Source organism: Hippopotamus amphibius, chromosome 13, assembly GCF_030028045.1.
Source record: "Hippopotamus amphibius kiboko isolate mHipAmp2 chromosome 13, mHipAmp2.hap2, whole genome shotgun sequence".
Classification (NCBI taxonomy): Eukaryota; Metazoa; Chordata; class Mammalia; order Artiodactyla; family Hippopotamidae; genus Hippopotamus; species Hippopotamus amphibius.
Window position 1 is genome coordinate 91,057,591 of NC_080198.1, and position 15,487 is coordinate 91,073,077.

Sequence of the window (15,487 nt, forward strand, 5' to 3'; positions counted from 1 at the left end):
TAGATGTTTAGTTGCCCCTATACTGGATGCATAAATATTTACAAATGTTATATCCTCTTGTTGCACTGACCCCTTTATCATTATATAATCCCCCTCTTTGTCTTTTATTACAGTCTTTATTTTAAAGTCTACTTTTTTTGATATAAGTATAGCTATACCAGCTTTCCTTAGTTTTCCATTTGCATGAAACATCTTTTTCTATGCCTTCACCTTCAGTCTTTGTGTGTACTTATGTACATATATCTTTAATGAGTCTCTTGTAGGCAGTATATAGCTGGGTCTTTTGTTTTGTTTTAATCCATTCAGTCACTCTGTGTCTTTTAATGAAAGAATTTAGTCCTTTTACATTTAAAGTAATTATTGATAGGTATGTACTTATTTCCATTTTGCTAACTGTTTCCTGGCTGTTTTGTTGTTACTTTCTGTTCCTTTCTTTTATTTATTCATTTAAAAAATATTTATTTATTTGCTGCATTGGGTCTTCATTGATGCACGTGGGCTTTCTCTAGTTGCAGTGAGCAGGGGCTACTCTTCGTTGCTGTGTATGGGCTTCTCAGTGCAGTGGCTTCTCTTGTGGAGCATGGGTTCCAGGTGTGTGGGCATCAGTAGTTGTGACACATGGACTCAACAGTTGTGGCTCATGGGCTCTAGAGCACAGGCTCAGTAGTTGCAGCACACAGGCTTAATTGCTCTGTGGCATGTGGGATCTTCCTGGACCAGTGATAGAATCCATGTTCCCTGCATTGGCAGGCGGATTCTTAACCACTGTGCCAACAGGGAAGTCCCTGTTCCTTTCTTTTAGTCTTGCTCTCTTCCCTTGCGGTTTGACGACTTTCTTTAGTGTTTTGCTTAGATTCTTTTCTTACCATCTTTTGTGTATCTAATATAGGTTTTTGCCTTGTAGTTGCCATGATGGTCATATTATATATATAATATATATATGGCAGTCTATTTTAAGTTGACAGCAAATTAAGTTTGAGTGCAATCTAAAACTCTACATTTCCCATCTACCCTCTGCTCCTGGCACACAAGTTATGCTTTTGAGGTCACATCTTACATCTTTTTGTGTTTCTGTAATTATTGTAGCTATGTTTTTACTACTTTGTCTTTTAACCTTCATACCAATTTTGTAAGTGATTAATTTGCTGCCTTTACTATATAATTACCTTTAGTAGTAAGATTTTTACTTTTGTATGTTTTCTTGTTACTAATTAATGCTCTTTCTTCTCAGCTTAAAGAAGTCCCTTTAACAATTCTTGTAAGGTTGGTTTAGTGGTGATCTCCTTTAACTTTGGCTTGTCTGGAAAACCCTTTATCTCTCCAATTCTAAATAATAACTCTGCTGGGTAGAGTATTTTTAATTGGAAGTTTTTTTTTCCTTTTAGCAGTTTAAATATATCATGCCATTCCTTTCTGGCCTGCAAATCTTCTGCTGAAGAATCTGCTTATAGTCTTACAAGGGTTTCCTTGTAATTAACAAGTTCTTTTTTAATCTTGTTGCTTTAAGATTCTCTCTTTGGGCTTCCTAGGTGGCACAGTGGTTAAGAATCTGCCTGCCAATGCAGGGGACACGGGTTCAATCCCTGCTCCAGGAAGATCCCACATGCCGTGGAGCAACTAAGCCCATGCGCCATAACTATTGAGCCTGTGCTTTAGAGCCTGTGAGCCACAACTATTGAGCCCATGTGCTGCAACTACTGAAACCCACGCACCTAGAGCCCGTGCTCCACAACAAGAGAAGCCACAGCAATGAGAAGCCTGTGCACTACAATGAAGAGTAGCCCCCACTCACCACAACTAAAGAAAGCCCGTGCACAGCAAAAAAGACCCAACACAGCCAATAAAATAAATAAATAAATTTATAAAAAAAAAAGATTCTCTCTTTAACTTCTCACTTTTTAATTTTAATGTATCTTGGTGTGGATCTTTTTGGGTTCATCTTTTCCGGAACTCTGGGCTTCCTGGACCTGGATGTCTGTTTCCTTCCCCTGGTTAGCAGAGTTTTCAGCCATCATTTCTTCAAATATCTTTCCTGCCCCTTTCTCTCTCCCTTGTCCTTTTGGGACCGCTAGTATTGCACACATTATTTCATGTGATATTGTCCCATAGGTCCCTTAAGCTATCTTCACTTTTTAAAATTTGCTTTTGCTGTTCTGTTTGGGTGCCCTATCTTCTACATCACTGATTTCTTCTTCTGCTTCACCTAGTCTACTGTTGAACCCCTCTAGTGTATTTTTCAGTTCAGTTATTGTATCCTTTGGCTCTGTGTTTGGTACTTATATTTTCTATCTCTTTGTCGAAGTCCTCACTAGGTTCACCCACTCTTCTCCCAAGTTTGATGACTGTTTTATGATCATTATTTGAACTCTTTAATCAGGTCAGTTACTTATCTCCTTTTCATTAAGACTTTTTTCCTGAGGTTTTTATCTTGTTCTTTTGTTTGGAACATATTGCTCTGTTTCCTCATTTTGCTTGACTGTGTTTGTTTCTATGTATTAGGCAAAACAGCTTCCTCTCCCAGTCTTGAAGAAGTGGCCTTGTAAAAGATGAACTTTATCTTTCAACCTTGCCCTAGCTCATGGCTGTCTCCCAAACCCTTGTGATGGTATAAGCAGCCTAATTTATTCTTGATGGGTGCCAGTGGTTGAGGGTATGCCAAGACTGCTAGTCATGAAGGAAATGTTCACTAGTTTTTAGGTCTTTCTCAGGGGGATCTATTCCATATGTAGCTATAGATTCAGTGTGTATGTGGGAGGAGGTGATAACAGGATCTTCCTACACCATCATCTTGGACTGCCCCTGTGGTAAGGCATTTTTAAATGTAGGGGTGAGCAAAGGCTTTTCTCCAAATGTCTACAAAGTAAATATTTTAGGGTTTGCAGGCCATACTATCTCTTTTGCAACTACTGAATTCTGCTGTTACAGCATGAAGACAGCCACAGGTGACGCGTAAAAAAACAGGTGTGACCAGATTGGCCCAAGGGCCATAGTTTGCGACCTGTCTTTTAAGGTTTGTTAAACACTCTTCTGTGATTATCGCAGCAGGAGGTTGGTACAATCTCCACCATTTTACAGATGAGGAACTCTCTGTTGAGAAATCTGGACAATCGGCCTCATGTCACAAGGGACATCCACGAGGGACAGAATCCAGAACTCTCCACCAACCTTCATTATGCTTGCCAATGCTAATAAGCTTGAAAAACACAAAAGTTGTCCTGACTGTCCACCCGCTGAAGTCTGAGGCTACGTAAATTAACATTCTTTTCTCAAGATCTTAATCTCAAATCTATTTTCTTTTGACTCCAAAACTAAATCAGTAATGTTTATAGGTCTTGTCCCATTCCTTTTAATTTTAAAAACTGTTTAATTTGGAATAATTATGGACTTAAAGGAAGGTGCAAAAACAGTACAGAGTTCTGGGTGCTTTGCCCCCAGGGGTGCCATCTTACATCATTGTGGTACAATATCAAACCTGAAAATGGACATAGGTCCAATGCAGTTAACTATGGACCTTACCCAGTTTTCACCCACTTGTACATGCACTCATTTGTGTGTGTATGTGTGTGTGGGGTTCTGTGCAATTTTATCCCACGTATAGATTCCTATAACCACTGCCACAATCAAGACAGAGACTCTTCCAGCACAGGAGAGATCCCCTAGACTTGTGCTGCTCTGATACTAGCCACCCCCCTCCCACACTCCCTGATCTATTTTCATCTCTGCCATTCTGCTTCTAAAGGTTACAACTTCCTCCTAGACAACGCCAGCACCACTGTCTTCCTCCTCAAGGGCCACTAAAGAGCTCTAAGTTTCTGGGCTGTGTGGTGGTCACGTCTGGTCGAGTCACTTCTGAACCCTGACCTGTGAGGATGGATCCCTACCAGAGAAATGAAATTTAAAGTCTGCAGTCTGTGTTCCCCATGTTTCTCTAGGTCCTGCACATGATGAAAACATGCCCTGCAGAGAATGGAAGGCCATGCTTAGAAAGCAGCTCTCCCAGGGTGGTAACGGCATCAGCCGGACACATTTCTATTGAGTACCTACTATATGCAGGGCACTGTTCTGGGCCCTGAGGATACACAGAGCTTGCACTCAGACAAACCTCATTTGGGTTCTGACTGCAACTTACAAGCTGTTTGATCTTGGGCAACTGACTCAACCTCTCTGAGCCTCAGGTTCCTTGTGAGTGGAACAGCACGGAGGTTTCAGTGAGATCAGACATATAAAGTGTTTAGCCTGGCAGAGTATCGGTGCTTCATAAATGATACCGTGATGATACTGATTACATAGCCCAACAGAGCCCAGGGCTTTGCCCACAGAGACTGTTCAAAATACGACAACTTGACTTCCTAGTAATTCCACAGAGTGAAATCTGGAAGTATATTATTTTCACACCTTTCCTAAAGTGGCCCAGAGGGGGGAAATGACACACAAAGTCACACAGCTCATAAGTGTCAAAGGGTAGACTAGAACCCAAGTTTCTGACTCCTAATTGGGTGCTCCTGGAACTTCCCTAGGTTCCAGCTTAAGTGTCTCCCTCCAGGGAAGCCTGAGCACCTCCCTGAAGCCTACACGCTCTCACGGTACTCTGTCATTTGTTTTGTCATACTTTTTGCCTCTGTGCATTTTGTGCAGTCTGTTGACTGTCATCTCTCCCCTGAACAGTGGGCTCCAGAAAGGCAGGGGCTGTCCCGGGTACTGTGTCCGGGGGAGGCTAGGCAGGGAGGCTGCCCACAGATGAGTGACGGTGAATGCTCTCTCCATGACAGCAGGCTGCTTCCCTGTGGGTATTCGCTGGCTGCTCCGGGGCTGAGGTCGGCCAGGACCACATCACTCACCGGCTGGATGGGGCTCTGAGCACAGAAACAATCACCCTCCAGAGAGCACAGCCTTTGAGAAAATCACCAGGGCCACCTGCCCCCAAGCAGGACCAGGTGTGGCCGAATGAAATCAGGCTGCAGGTGCAGGTGGGCTGGTGCCTCCTGGCCATGGGCCTCTGCAGGGGACCCTGTGGGGCTGCAGGAACAGGCTGGATTTCTGGAATCCTAGGATGATTTACGGTTTCAAATACTGGCACCTGTTCATGAGACCCGTTCTGCTCACAGAGAGCAAAGTGTCTTTCTGTTGCATCCTCAACTTAATATTCTTTTGTTTCTCCAGTTTACAGCAAAGCACCTGTGGGCATATCTGTGTGTCTGTCTCTCTGTCCTATCCCTCCCTTTCTCTTCCCAGCAGGCCTTCTCTCTCCTCCCTTCTCTCTGCAGGTCTCCTCCATCACTGAGTAATTCAGAGGATGTGTCTCAAGGAGAAAGAATTCCTCTATTTAACCCCAGGGGCCTTGCTGCCTGGCTAACCCCATGGGGGTTTTGTCGCCACAGGGGGACTCCTCCCTCTGACTTTCTGTAACCTGCATCCAGTGTGGATCCAAGTGCATCTGGCAGGGACAAATCTTGTTTCCTGTTGGCCGTGGCTCTGATTTCTCCTTCCTTCACTCAGAGAATGCACACCCATAGAAAGGTACTCAACTTCCCATCTCAGCCTTGACTTAGGGCCAGTCGCCACTCTGTGCCTCAGTTTTCCCATCCATAAAGTGGACATCATGATGGCACCCATCTCGCTGGGTTGCGTGAGTTTTATTTTTTTTATTTTTATTTTTTAAAGATTTATTTTATTATTTATTTATTTATTTATTTATTTTTGGCTGCGTTGGGTCTTTGTTGCTGTGTGCGGGCTTTCTCTAGTTGCGGTGAGCAGGGTTTACTCTTCATTGCAGTGTGAGGGTTTCTCATTGCAATGGCTTCTCTTGTTGCAGAGCATTGGTTCTAGGCGTGCAGGCTTCAGTAGTTGTGGCACACGGGCTCAATAGTTGTGGCTCACGGGCTCAGTAGTTGTGGCACATGGGATTAGTTGCTCCGTGGCTTGTGGGATCTTCCCGGACCAGGGATCGAACCCGTGTTCCCTGCACTGGTAGGTGGATCCTTAACCACTGCACCACCAGGGAAGCCCCTGTGTGAGCTTTAAAATAACTACCTGTGTAACACCCCCAGGGCCTAGTACATAGTAAGCACTCAATAAAGTCAGTGCTCATAAATCTTGTGATCGGTACTATCATTCTTCTGAAAAGCCTGTTCCCTTTGGTCTCTGACTCCATCAGGAGGTGCGCCCAGAGAGTAGGTACCCAGCTTTCTGCTTAACCCCAGTGGCTCTGGGTAAAGTAAATCCTGTACCCCATCTGCAGGCACGAATTGCTTTTCCCTTTCGTGGTTGGATGCCTAACCCAGCTCTCCCTTCCCCTTGTGGCGGCTCCACTGTCACCAATATCCACTTCCCGAGGGTCTCTGGGACTCCATGCACACGGAGAGCCTGTCTCCCAGCTCCTGAGCTCTCCACCTACCATGTGCTTCTCCTGCCTCAGCGCTGCGTCCAGATGTAGCAGGTCTTTTAAGTGAAGGTTGTAGATACACAAGTCAAGGTCCACACTGAAAAATCCAAAGAGAAACAGAAGAGACTTTCAGAGTATTTGAAGTGGGGCGGGAGTTGGTGAGGTTACTGAGTTATCAGAACATCCCTGCTCAGGATAAGGCACAGTGCATCCTGACTCCAGTTTTAAATTCTGTGGCGTGCAGAGATTGCACACAGCCACCCCAGGTGTATAAGGAAGAATCGAATGAGCTACCTGAAACCCACTTGTGACCAGAAGAAACAGCTGCCCAAGACCCCAAAGACAGAACACAGAAAGAGATGGAAGGTGAGAGAAATGAAAAAGAGCACTCCCTCCCACCTCTGGTGCCCGTCCCCCGGCAATTTCATATCTAGTGTCATGTGTCATCCTTCCTCTCTGCCATCATGTACACATTCTCACACCCATTTTACAGATGAGGAAACTGACTCAGGAAATCAAGGGTCAGAGAAATCAAGTAGCGGTCACGTGGTCACAAGGACAGATAAGTAACTGCATAAAGATAAAGGCATTTGACCTTTTCTCCTACATAAACAAATGCATTTTATATGACTACACTTCCACCCGAATGGTTGCAATCCTCTTCGTCCAAATGCTCAGAAACATCCCTTCCCAGCCAGGCAGGGGAGCCAAGAAAGCTGCAATTCAGTGAAGTCCTTCCTTTTCGGGGCCACCTTCAGGGTCAACACCAAGCTCAGGGTTCTGAGCCCACTCTTTCCACAGCCCTGATCCAGGCTATGCCTGGTTCATCTCACCCAGGGCTCCTTGAACTCACGGAAATTCAGAGCCGAGAGAGGCCTGAGGAATGATGCACAACCCACCGCCTAGTTTCCTGAGCATCTACTGTGTGCTGAGCCTTGCTCTGGGCTGGGCAGTTGGCGATTTAGAGCATGGCTGTGAGAAAAGGTGGTGGGGTCAAATCCAGCTCCATCACTCACCTGCTGTGTGATCTTGGGCAAGTCACTCAGCCTCTCTCTGTCTCATTTTATTCTTTGTAAAATGGGGGCAATATTAGCGTCTACCTCACAACCTTAACAACCTAGGACTGTTAAGATGAATTAATTCATTGACTGATTAATACTTATCACTGCACCTGTCCCAGGCTCCCACTGGGCAGTAGGGCACAGTAGTGAATAAGACAGGTCTGGTCCTTGGGCTCACAAGATAATTAATCCCTGCAAAATGCTTAATATTTTGTACACACACACACAAATATTTTGTACACAGAAGGCATTTAACCAGTGCTAGCTGCTGCTACACAGTGCACAGGGCTGGTCAGTGATTAAAGGAGGTCCCTTCTGTCTCTCCCCAGCGCTCAGGCCTGGCTCCCTAACCCCCGTGCCAGCCAACACCACACATTCAGTTCTAGCTGACGCTGCATTGCTGTGTGTCCACGGTTGAGTCCTTAATCTCTCTGGACCTCCATTTCCTCCACTGATCATGATATAGCCTATTGGTCTGCATCCTCCATCCTGTCCTCTCCTCACCTCTCGCAGGTCAGCACCTCGGGGAAGCTGCTCACCCCCAGGAAGGTGCGGCCAAGGAACCTGTCGTCACTGGCAGCTGAGTGGACACTAGATGAGGAGCTGCAGTCGTCCTTCTCGGCCTGGCTCAGGCTCCCCAGGCTGCTGGAAGGGGATGCCTCCATGGGCTGGTTCGGCAAGACCGCCTGCTTTAAGGTTTCGTGCAGAGATGGGTTGGAGGAACCATCGGCCAGAGGCTGGGGGGCAGGAGAGAAAGTGTACTCTCAATCCACGTGACCCATCACCAGTGTGTTTCCGTAATTCTGCCAGTGATGCACGGTGGCTCCCGGGAAGGCAGATGGGGAGGGTGTGACTGGACACCGTGGAGCTTCTGCCTCAGGCACGGCCACAGCCCTAGGGACCTGCATCACAGCTCTTGTCGCATCACTTGTTCCCAAAGGCCAGCCTCTCTGCACCAGGCTCCTCCCTCCAGCTATTAGCCTGGGTCTGTTTCCCGATGGCCCACCTGTACCCACACTCAGTTGCTGGCTCTGACCTCCCCAGCAGCCCACCTGCCCTGCCCCACTTCTCTGGCTGCTGTCCCAGACCCCAGGCCTGCTCTGTCCACTGACCTGCCCTCAGATAGACTCAAAGCCCCTTAACAAGGAACTCAAGCCCCTTGCACTGCCATGATCACATGAGGTCACAGCCTAGTGCCGGGCACAGCTGGAGGGCTCAGCAAACGCCAGTCCCCTGTGTCCAGCCTCGTCTCCTGCTGCTCCCAGAGGTGCATGCCCAGGTTGTACTGAGCTGGTGGCCAGCTCCAAACCCTCATTGTCATCTCATGCTGCTGGGCCTTTCCAGACTCTGGTCCCCCTGCGTGAAACACCCCTCACTCATTGTCTGCTGGGCTGAAGCATCCTTCCCTCCAGACACAGAGTCACTCTCTCCCATCATGCCCACCACAGAGTCTGCCTGGCATGGGTGCTGATGACAAATGAACGCCCCAGGCCTGGGAGTTTTGCACCTTCAGTTTTGCCCACCAGATAGTGAAGGAAGTGGTTCCCAAAGTGTGTTGTGGGGAGCAGTCCCATGAACTACACCAGTCACTGCTCGCTGTGAGGGTTCCACAGAACAATTAGTTTGGGAAAGTCTGCGTGAGCAAGGTAGAATCATTTCTTTGGTACAGGCGTTCTCAGAGCCTTCAATATGCTCTGGCTGTCCTCAGAAGCAAATAATAATTTAAAAAAACTGAAGATGTGCAGACACCACACACTGTTCTAAGTCCTATGCCTAATTGCCTATCTCAACCTCACAACAACTGGGTGAGGCAGGAGGGCCCTTTACCCCCATTTTATTGATAAAGAAACTGAGGCCCTGAGAAGTCAGGAAATGACCAAGAGTAAATGGCTAAGATGGGAGCTGGGTTTGAGTTTGTCCTCTTTGTCACCAGGAAAGCAGGCAGCACATTCCTCAGTTTACTCGACCAGGAAACTATTTTTTTCGTGGAGCATCTCATAGGCTGAAGGATCCTTGAAGCATGGAGGAATAGGCCTCCCTCTGCAAAACTCCCAGCCACAGGTGTAAACTCCTGGCTCCAGGTGTAAGACCTGAGGGTACGACTCTGGCTCTGCCACTTCCCGCAGCATGACCTCAGGCAGGTCATCAGCCTCTCCCAGCCTCAGTTTCCTTATGCATAAAGTGGAGAGAGCAACATTATTTATCGTATAAGAATGCTGCAAGGAATAGTGAAACGCCTAATGCATGGCAAATGCTTAGCCAGCCCTGCAGTAAACGTTCAGTGTCAGCTGCTGGCGTTAGTCCTGGGGTCTGTGAGTGAGGATGAATGTCCGTCACTTGTGTCAACGTCAGTACTTGTATTAGTGTTAAAAGGTCAGGGGGGATGCTGCCCTACTGTGCTGTCACCTGGTGTCCCTGGGGATATCTTGCTATCCATGGGCATACCCTGTCCCTGACAACACTGTCATAAAATGGATTAACTCTAAAGTTATGCTCCATTACAAAGCCACAAAATTGTCCCTATTAAAATGACTTGCCATAACGTCCTCAAATTGCATATTCAATCCCCCTTCTCCTACCCCGATCTCTAGCACATTACTGGTTAATTGCATGTCTAAGACGGAGCTCAGGACTCTCACCCGGAACTTCTGGTTGATGGGATAGACGACTTTTGCCTTCAGTGCAAACGCTGTGATATTGCTGTTGAAAGACGGCTCACATTCCTGGGAAGGAAAAAGAACAAACGGCATGGGGGCTTTGGGTAAAATGAAGGACAAACCACCAAGAGTTTCCAAAATGCCACACCCCATTTGTAACAGTAGCCTTGGGAAGGGACCATAATAAGCACATTTAGACCCAAGTAGTGCTCACTTGCTAGAAGGTTGGATGGATAGATGAATGGACAAGTGGATGAGTGGATAGACAGATGGACATATGAATGGATGGATAGATGGACAGATGGATGGGCAGGTGGATGGATGGATGGATGGATGGATGGCCAGTGGATGAGTGGATGGAGAGATGGACATATGAATGGATGGATAGATGGACAGATGGATGGGCAGGTGGATGGATGGATGGATAGCTAGGTGTAGGGACGGATGTGAGAGGCACAGATGTACAGGTGGGTGAGTGGGTGAATGTACCAATGTTAAATAGCGCATTCTTCATTTAATTCCAAGTCTTCAGCTTTGGAAGAAATAAGGATTGAAATAACATGACAACACCAAAAGTTCTCTTAAAAACTGTGAACCACCTTTTGGTGGAATAAGAAAACGAATCTTTTTAGCACTACCAGGTTTACAAGCACTTACGTGTGGCAATATTCACACAAGGCTTTTGATTAGACCCTTAAACGAAAAGACGTGGTTGGGCAGGTCTTCTCACTTTTCTGAGCCTCAGTCTTCCCAGACAATAAGCAGGTAGCACATCTGCCCCCAAGATAAAGCCCCCAGCAGAGCTGCTGGAACAGAGCAGGAATGAGGCGATGGATGGCTGTAAGTCATGGTAGTAAAGAGCTACCATCAAACTCTGCTCAGGAATCATCTCCCCGACCACAGCTGCACGGACTGATTTGTGTCTGCTCCACGGCCCCACATCCTCTGTGTATCGCTCTCCTGTTAGGGTCGCCCCTGCACTTGGCACGGTCAGTGCTGAATAAATGCTTGGATGCAACCAGCGGGTGGATGAAGTCCAGTGGGCAGACAGGTCAGAAGCCTGGCACTCCAGGCCAGGAGGAATCTCTACTCAGCAGTTCTGAACCGGCTGGCAGGTGAAAACTGCATCCACATCGATTCCAATGCTTTTCAACTAAATCTTAAAGAAAGAACTCCATAACAAATCATTGATTTCCTATTGCTGAGTTCTCCTTGGAATTCCATGCCCTATCACAAGGAAAGCAAAAGAATTTATCACTTCCTCATGTTGTGTGATGTTGAAACAGCACCCGACAGAGCCTGCAATGTGGCCTGTATACGTCTCCAGAGAGGGTTTCGCCACAATGCCCTTCTGAATAGGGCAGAGGGGAAGCTCTGTGGCAGGGGCCCCAGCTCTTGTCATGTCTCTCCCTTCTGACTTAGATGACAAGAATGGGGAAAGACCACCAACATGTGATCCTTAAACTTAAGGACCATGCATATGTCCATCTAGCCATCCTTTAAATTTCCAAGGACGCTGCCATTTCCCAGATGGGGAAGATGACACAGAGAGGTTGAGCTGTGTGCCGAAGGTCACACAGCTATTAAATGTCAGAATCAGGATTTGAACTCAAATTCCCTAGCTCCAGAGTCCCTCCTCTTCAGCTGACACCGTCCTGTCTCATTCAACACGACACAAATGAGAACAAGTGGAAGAGCCATGCAATTCCAGGGGCAGTGGGAGTTCAGTGGAGAAGCTCCTGGCTCGGCTTCAGCACACCCCAGGGACAGTCGGATCCTGAGGCACTTGTCACCCCCACACCTGCCACGTCCTAATGACCACAAATCCCACCAACTCAACCTCTTAAACATCTCTCAAATCCACAGCCCTGGCCCAAGCCACCATCATATCTACCCCAAAGGGCAGCAATAGCCTCGTACCTGGCCCCCCATCCATGGATTGAGGGCCTACTATGTGCTGACACTTGATGTGTCTTTGCTCATTTCATTACCACACAACAGTCAGCTTGGGGAGGGTGGTGCTATCATCATCAGGCCCATTTTACAGATAGGCAAAGCAAGGCTCAGAGGTGGACACTTTCCAGCCATTCTCCCCCCGTGGCCATCAAATGAGCTTTTAAACATATAGTTTCCATAGCTTCCTGGCTTAAAACCCTTCCTGGCTTTCCTCGGATCCAAGGGAGCAGAGCACGGCCTGTTCCCAGCCCCACTCTCTTAGCTGGGGGGCTGGTACAACAGCAAAGCATGGCAGTAAGACTAGAAAGGCTGACTTCAGAACTGTGGGGCTCTGTGCAAAATGAAAATGGCGGGGAAGCGGGGGAGGTCTTCGTGAAAATGATTAAGAATTTCATGATGGCAGAGTCCAGAAACTGGAGGGGGGTGCGTGGTGACTGCTCGGAGGGACTGTGTGACCACAGGGCATGTCCACCTGTGAAGCCGGCCCTGGCTGATGGTCCAGTGGAGACACACGTTTTCAGGGAAAGATGTAAAATCAGGAAGAGCACTGTGCATTTTGAAACTTCTTCCAAACACAGGTGAAAAGAAAGGACAGAATGAAAAGGGTGGACAGTGAGAGGAAGGCTTGGTTTCTGTCTTCCATGAGTTCATCTTCAAAAAGGGAGACACCAAACAAACAATGCACTTCAGGGGAAAAACATAATATAGGAAGCAAAGGATGTAGAGGCAGGGGTCTGCCTGAGATGGATAGAAGCAGAACCTGGGGACCGGGAGCCTGGGCTGTCCTTAGTTATTCACAGCTCTTCTTATTAAGTTCAGAAGTCCTCCAAAGTCTGATCATCTCCCCAACCGTAGCAACACAATTATTCAGAAAATTGGCTGTAGTGCAAATTTACAATATAAAACTTTTTCAGCTGGAGCAATGCAATTATTCAGAAAATTAGCTAAAACATAACTGTAGGAAAAGAAAAGCCATTTCACTCTCTGACAAAAGGTGCTCTTTTCGGCAAATGCACAAATGCAACCAGAGGGGAGCTAAGCCCCGCCCCCTCCTCCAAAGCCAAAGGACAGGACGAGGCTGAGGAGTAGCTTGCCTCAGAGCCTTCTGGAATTCTGTTTGTTTTTGCCTAACGTGAGCTATTTATCAAAACAGAATTCATGCAAGGAGTGGCATGGGCCCCAAATGGGTTGGTTTTCTGAGCATTGGAGGATGTCGGGTTTACAGCTCAACTCGCCCTGTCAAAATCAGCCCTGCCCTCATTCCTTGACAAGCTCAGCCTGCAGAAGGCAGGGGCATTTTGGCAAGCCGGTCACCGGAACGGGCAGATCTTTAACTTAACTCTTGGCAATCATTAGCTCGATAATGGACATCGGCGAGGCACAGCTAAATGGTTAACAGGTAAAACGTTACTAGGTGGAAGAAATGGGTCAGCCTTCCGGGGAGGTGGAGAGCCTTGGCTCCCTGGCAAAGATTGATTCATTCTGTGCTGGAAGTGTTCACAGAGTTGATTCATGGGTGACCCTGTGGGGCCACCACCACTACTTGTTATCACAAAGCGAGAACCCTGAGGCTCAGAGAGGTTATGTCTCTTGCCCAACATCACACAGCACACAGGCGGCAGAGCTGGGCCTGGGTTCCAGGATTCTGGATCCCAAAGCCAATGTTGTTTGCATCATATCTGAAGCTGCCCTCTGGGTGAGAAGGGTTCTTTTTCAAATAGGTTTATTGAGATATAATTTATGCCATTGAACCATGTGAATTGTATAATTTAACATGTTTTGGTATGTTCACTGATGCGTGCAACAATTACCACAGTCAATTTGAGAACACTTTTATCATCTCAGTAAGAAACCTGTAGCCTTTAGCTATCACTCCTACCCCTCCTGTTCCCTGCCCCCACCCTAAGTGACCACCAATCTACTTTTGGTCTCTGTACGTTTACCTGTTCTGGACATTTCAGATGAATGGAATCCTATAACACGCGGTCTTTTGTGACTGGCTTCTTTCAGCTAGCATACTACTTTCAAGGTTCACTCATGTTGTTTTCATGGCTGAACAGTATTCCACTGTATGGAGGGACCACATTCTATTTATTTGTTCATCAGCTGATGGACATATGGGTTTCCAGGTTTTGCCTACTGTGATGAGGGCTGTCAGGAACATCTGTGCACATGTTTTTGCATGGACACATGTTTTCATTACTGTGAGCAGGGTTTTAATCCTATGGGGTGAGGGGAACAGAGGGGTAGAGACGGATGATGGAGAGGGAGACACTAAGATAGGGAGACATCACACAGCCGCACTGTCATGCTGACACACACAGGCCCACAGAGCTACACGTGGAGAACGACACACAAAAAGAGAGAGAGACACACGGGGAGATGCACAGATACACACATAGACAGACACACATGGAAAGACAAGCACCTGGAAACAGAGGGGCCGAGAGCGTGAGCTCGAGATGCACAGCACAGGCAAGGAAGGGCAGACTCATCTCCGGGAACAGCCAGGCGCTCTCTCTTCCTCTCCTACTTCCCGTGTCAGTCCTGGGAGGGCAGCTGATCCCTCCACGGGGTCCGGCCCAGCATGGGGAAGGGAAGCCCTGTCTCCAGAACCCTTGGAAAGTACAGACAGGGGGGTGACTCTCGAAAATTGAATTTTCAGCTTAACTAGAAGCTTTCCCTATTGATTTCCAACTTTCTGGTGAAATTTGTTTTCAAACACCCAACCCACTTTCCTTGCTTGGTCAGCGGAAGCTGCAGAACATGACTGAGTGTCAGAGGCCGCAGGGTGCAGGGAAGCAGCCCACCCAGGCAGGTGCTGAACACCCCCAGGCCCCAATCGCAGCTACGTGACTCAGGACAGTACCCTGGCCCCATGAGCCTCAGTTTCCCCATCTGGAAAATGGGCATGTAAGCAAGGTCTACATCATGGGGTGCTGAGAGGATTACATGGGAAAATTCACAAGAGTGTTTACATCACTCAAAAATGACACGTGGGGACTTCCCTGGTGGCTAGTAGTTAGGAATCCACTTGCCAGTGCTGGGGACACAGGTTCAAGTCCTGGTCTCGGAGGATCCCACATGCTTCGGAGCAACTAAGCCCGTGCGCCACAACTATTGAGGCTGAGCTCTGGAGCCCGAGAGCCACAACTACTGAGCCCACGTGCCTAGAGCCCGTGCTCCACAATAAGAGAAGCCCATGCACCGTGGCAAGGTGTGATCCCTGCGCGCCACAACTTGGGGGGCGGCCCGTGTGCAGCAACGAAGACTCAACACAGCCGAAAAATAAATAAATTAATAATAATAATAAAATAAATAACATTCTAAAAAAATTTTTAAAAAGTTTAAAAAATGACACATGAAAATGCCTGGAATTCAGTAGGTGCTAAATAAGAAACTTAGTTCAATCTTTCCCCTCTCCCAGCACC

The 15,487-nt window shown here is 47.4% G+C and overlaps 1 protein-coding gene across 7 annotated transcripts in view; it reads right to left on the bottom strand.

The window, feature by feature from the left end:
• EVC (EvC ciliary complex subunit 1) overlaps window positions 1-15,487 on the bottom strand; it is an 84,072-nt gene that overhangs the window by 61,201 nt on the left and 7,384 nt on the right. For 6 of the 7 annotated variants that reach the window (XR_009048815.1, XM_057706232.1, XM_057706234.1 and 3 more), the window contains exons 3-5: window positions 10,083-10,166; window positions 7,948-8,180; window positions 6,395-6,479 (exon numbers count right to left, since the gene is read on the bottom strand). Coding sequence is in view for 6 of the 7 variants with exons in the window: in XM_057706232.1 (XP_057562215.1) it covers window positions 6,395-6,479; window positions 7,948-8,180; window positions 10,083-10,166 (402 nt within the window). In the remaining variant the exon portion in view is untranslated. Of the gene's footprint in view, window positions 1-6,394; window positions 6,480-7,947; window positions 8,181-10,082; window positions 10,167-14,484; window positions 14,598-15,487 lie in introns of those variants that run through there. The other variant, XM_057706235.1, reaches the window with a different exon arrangement.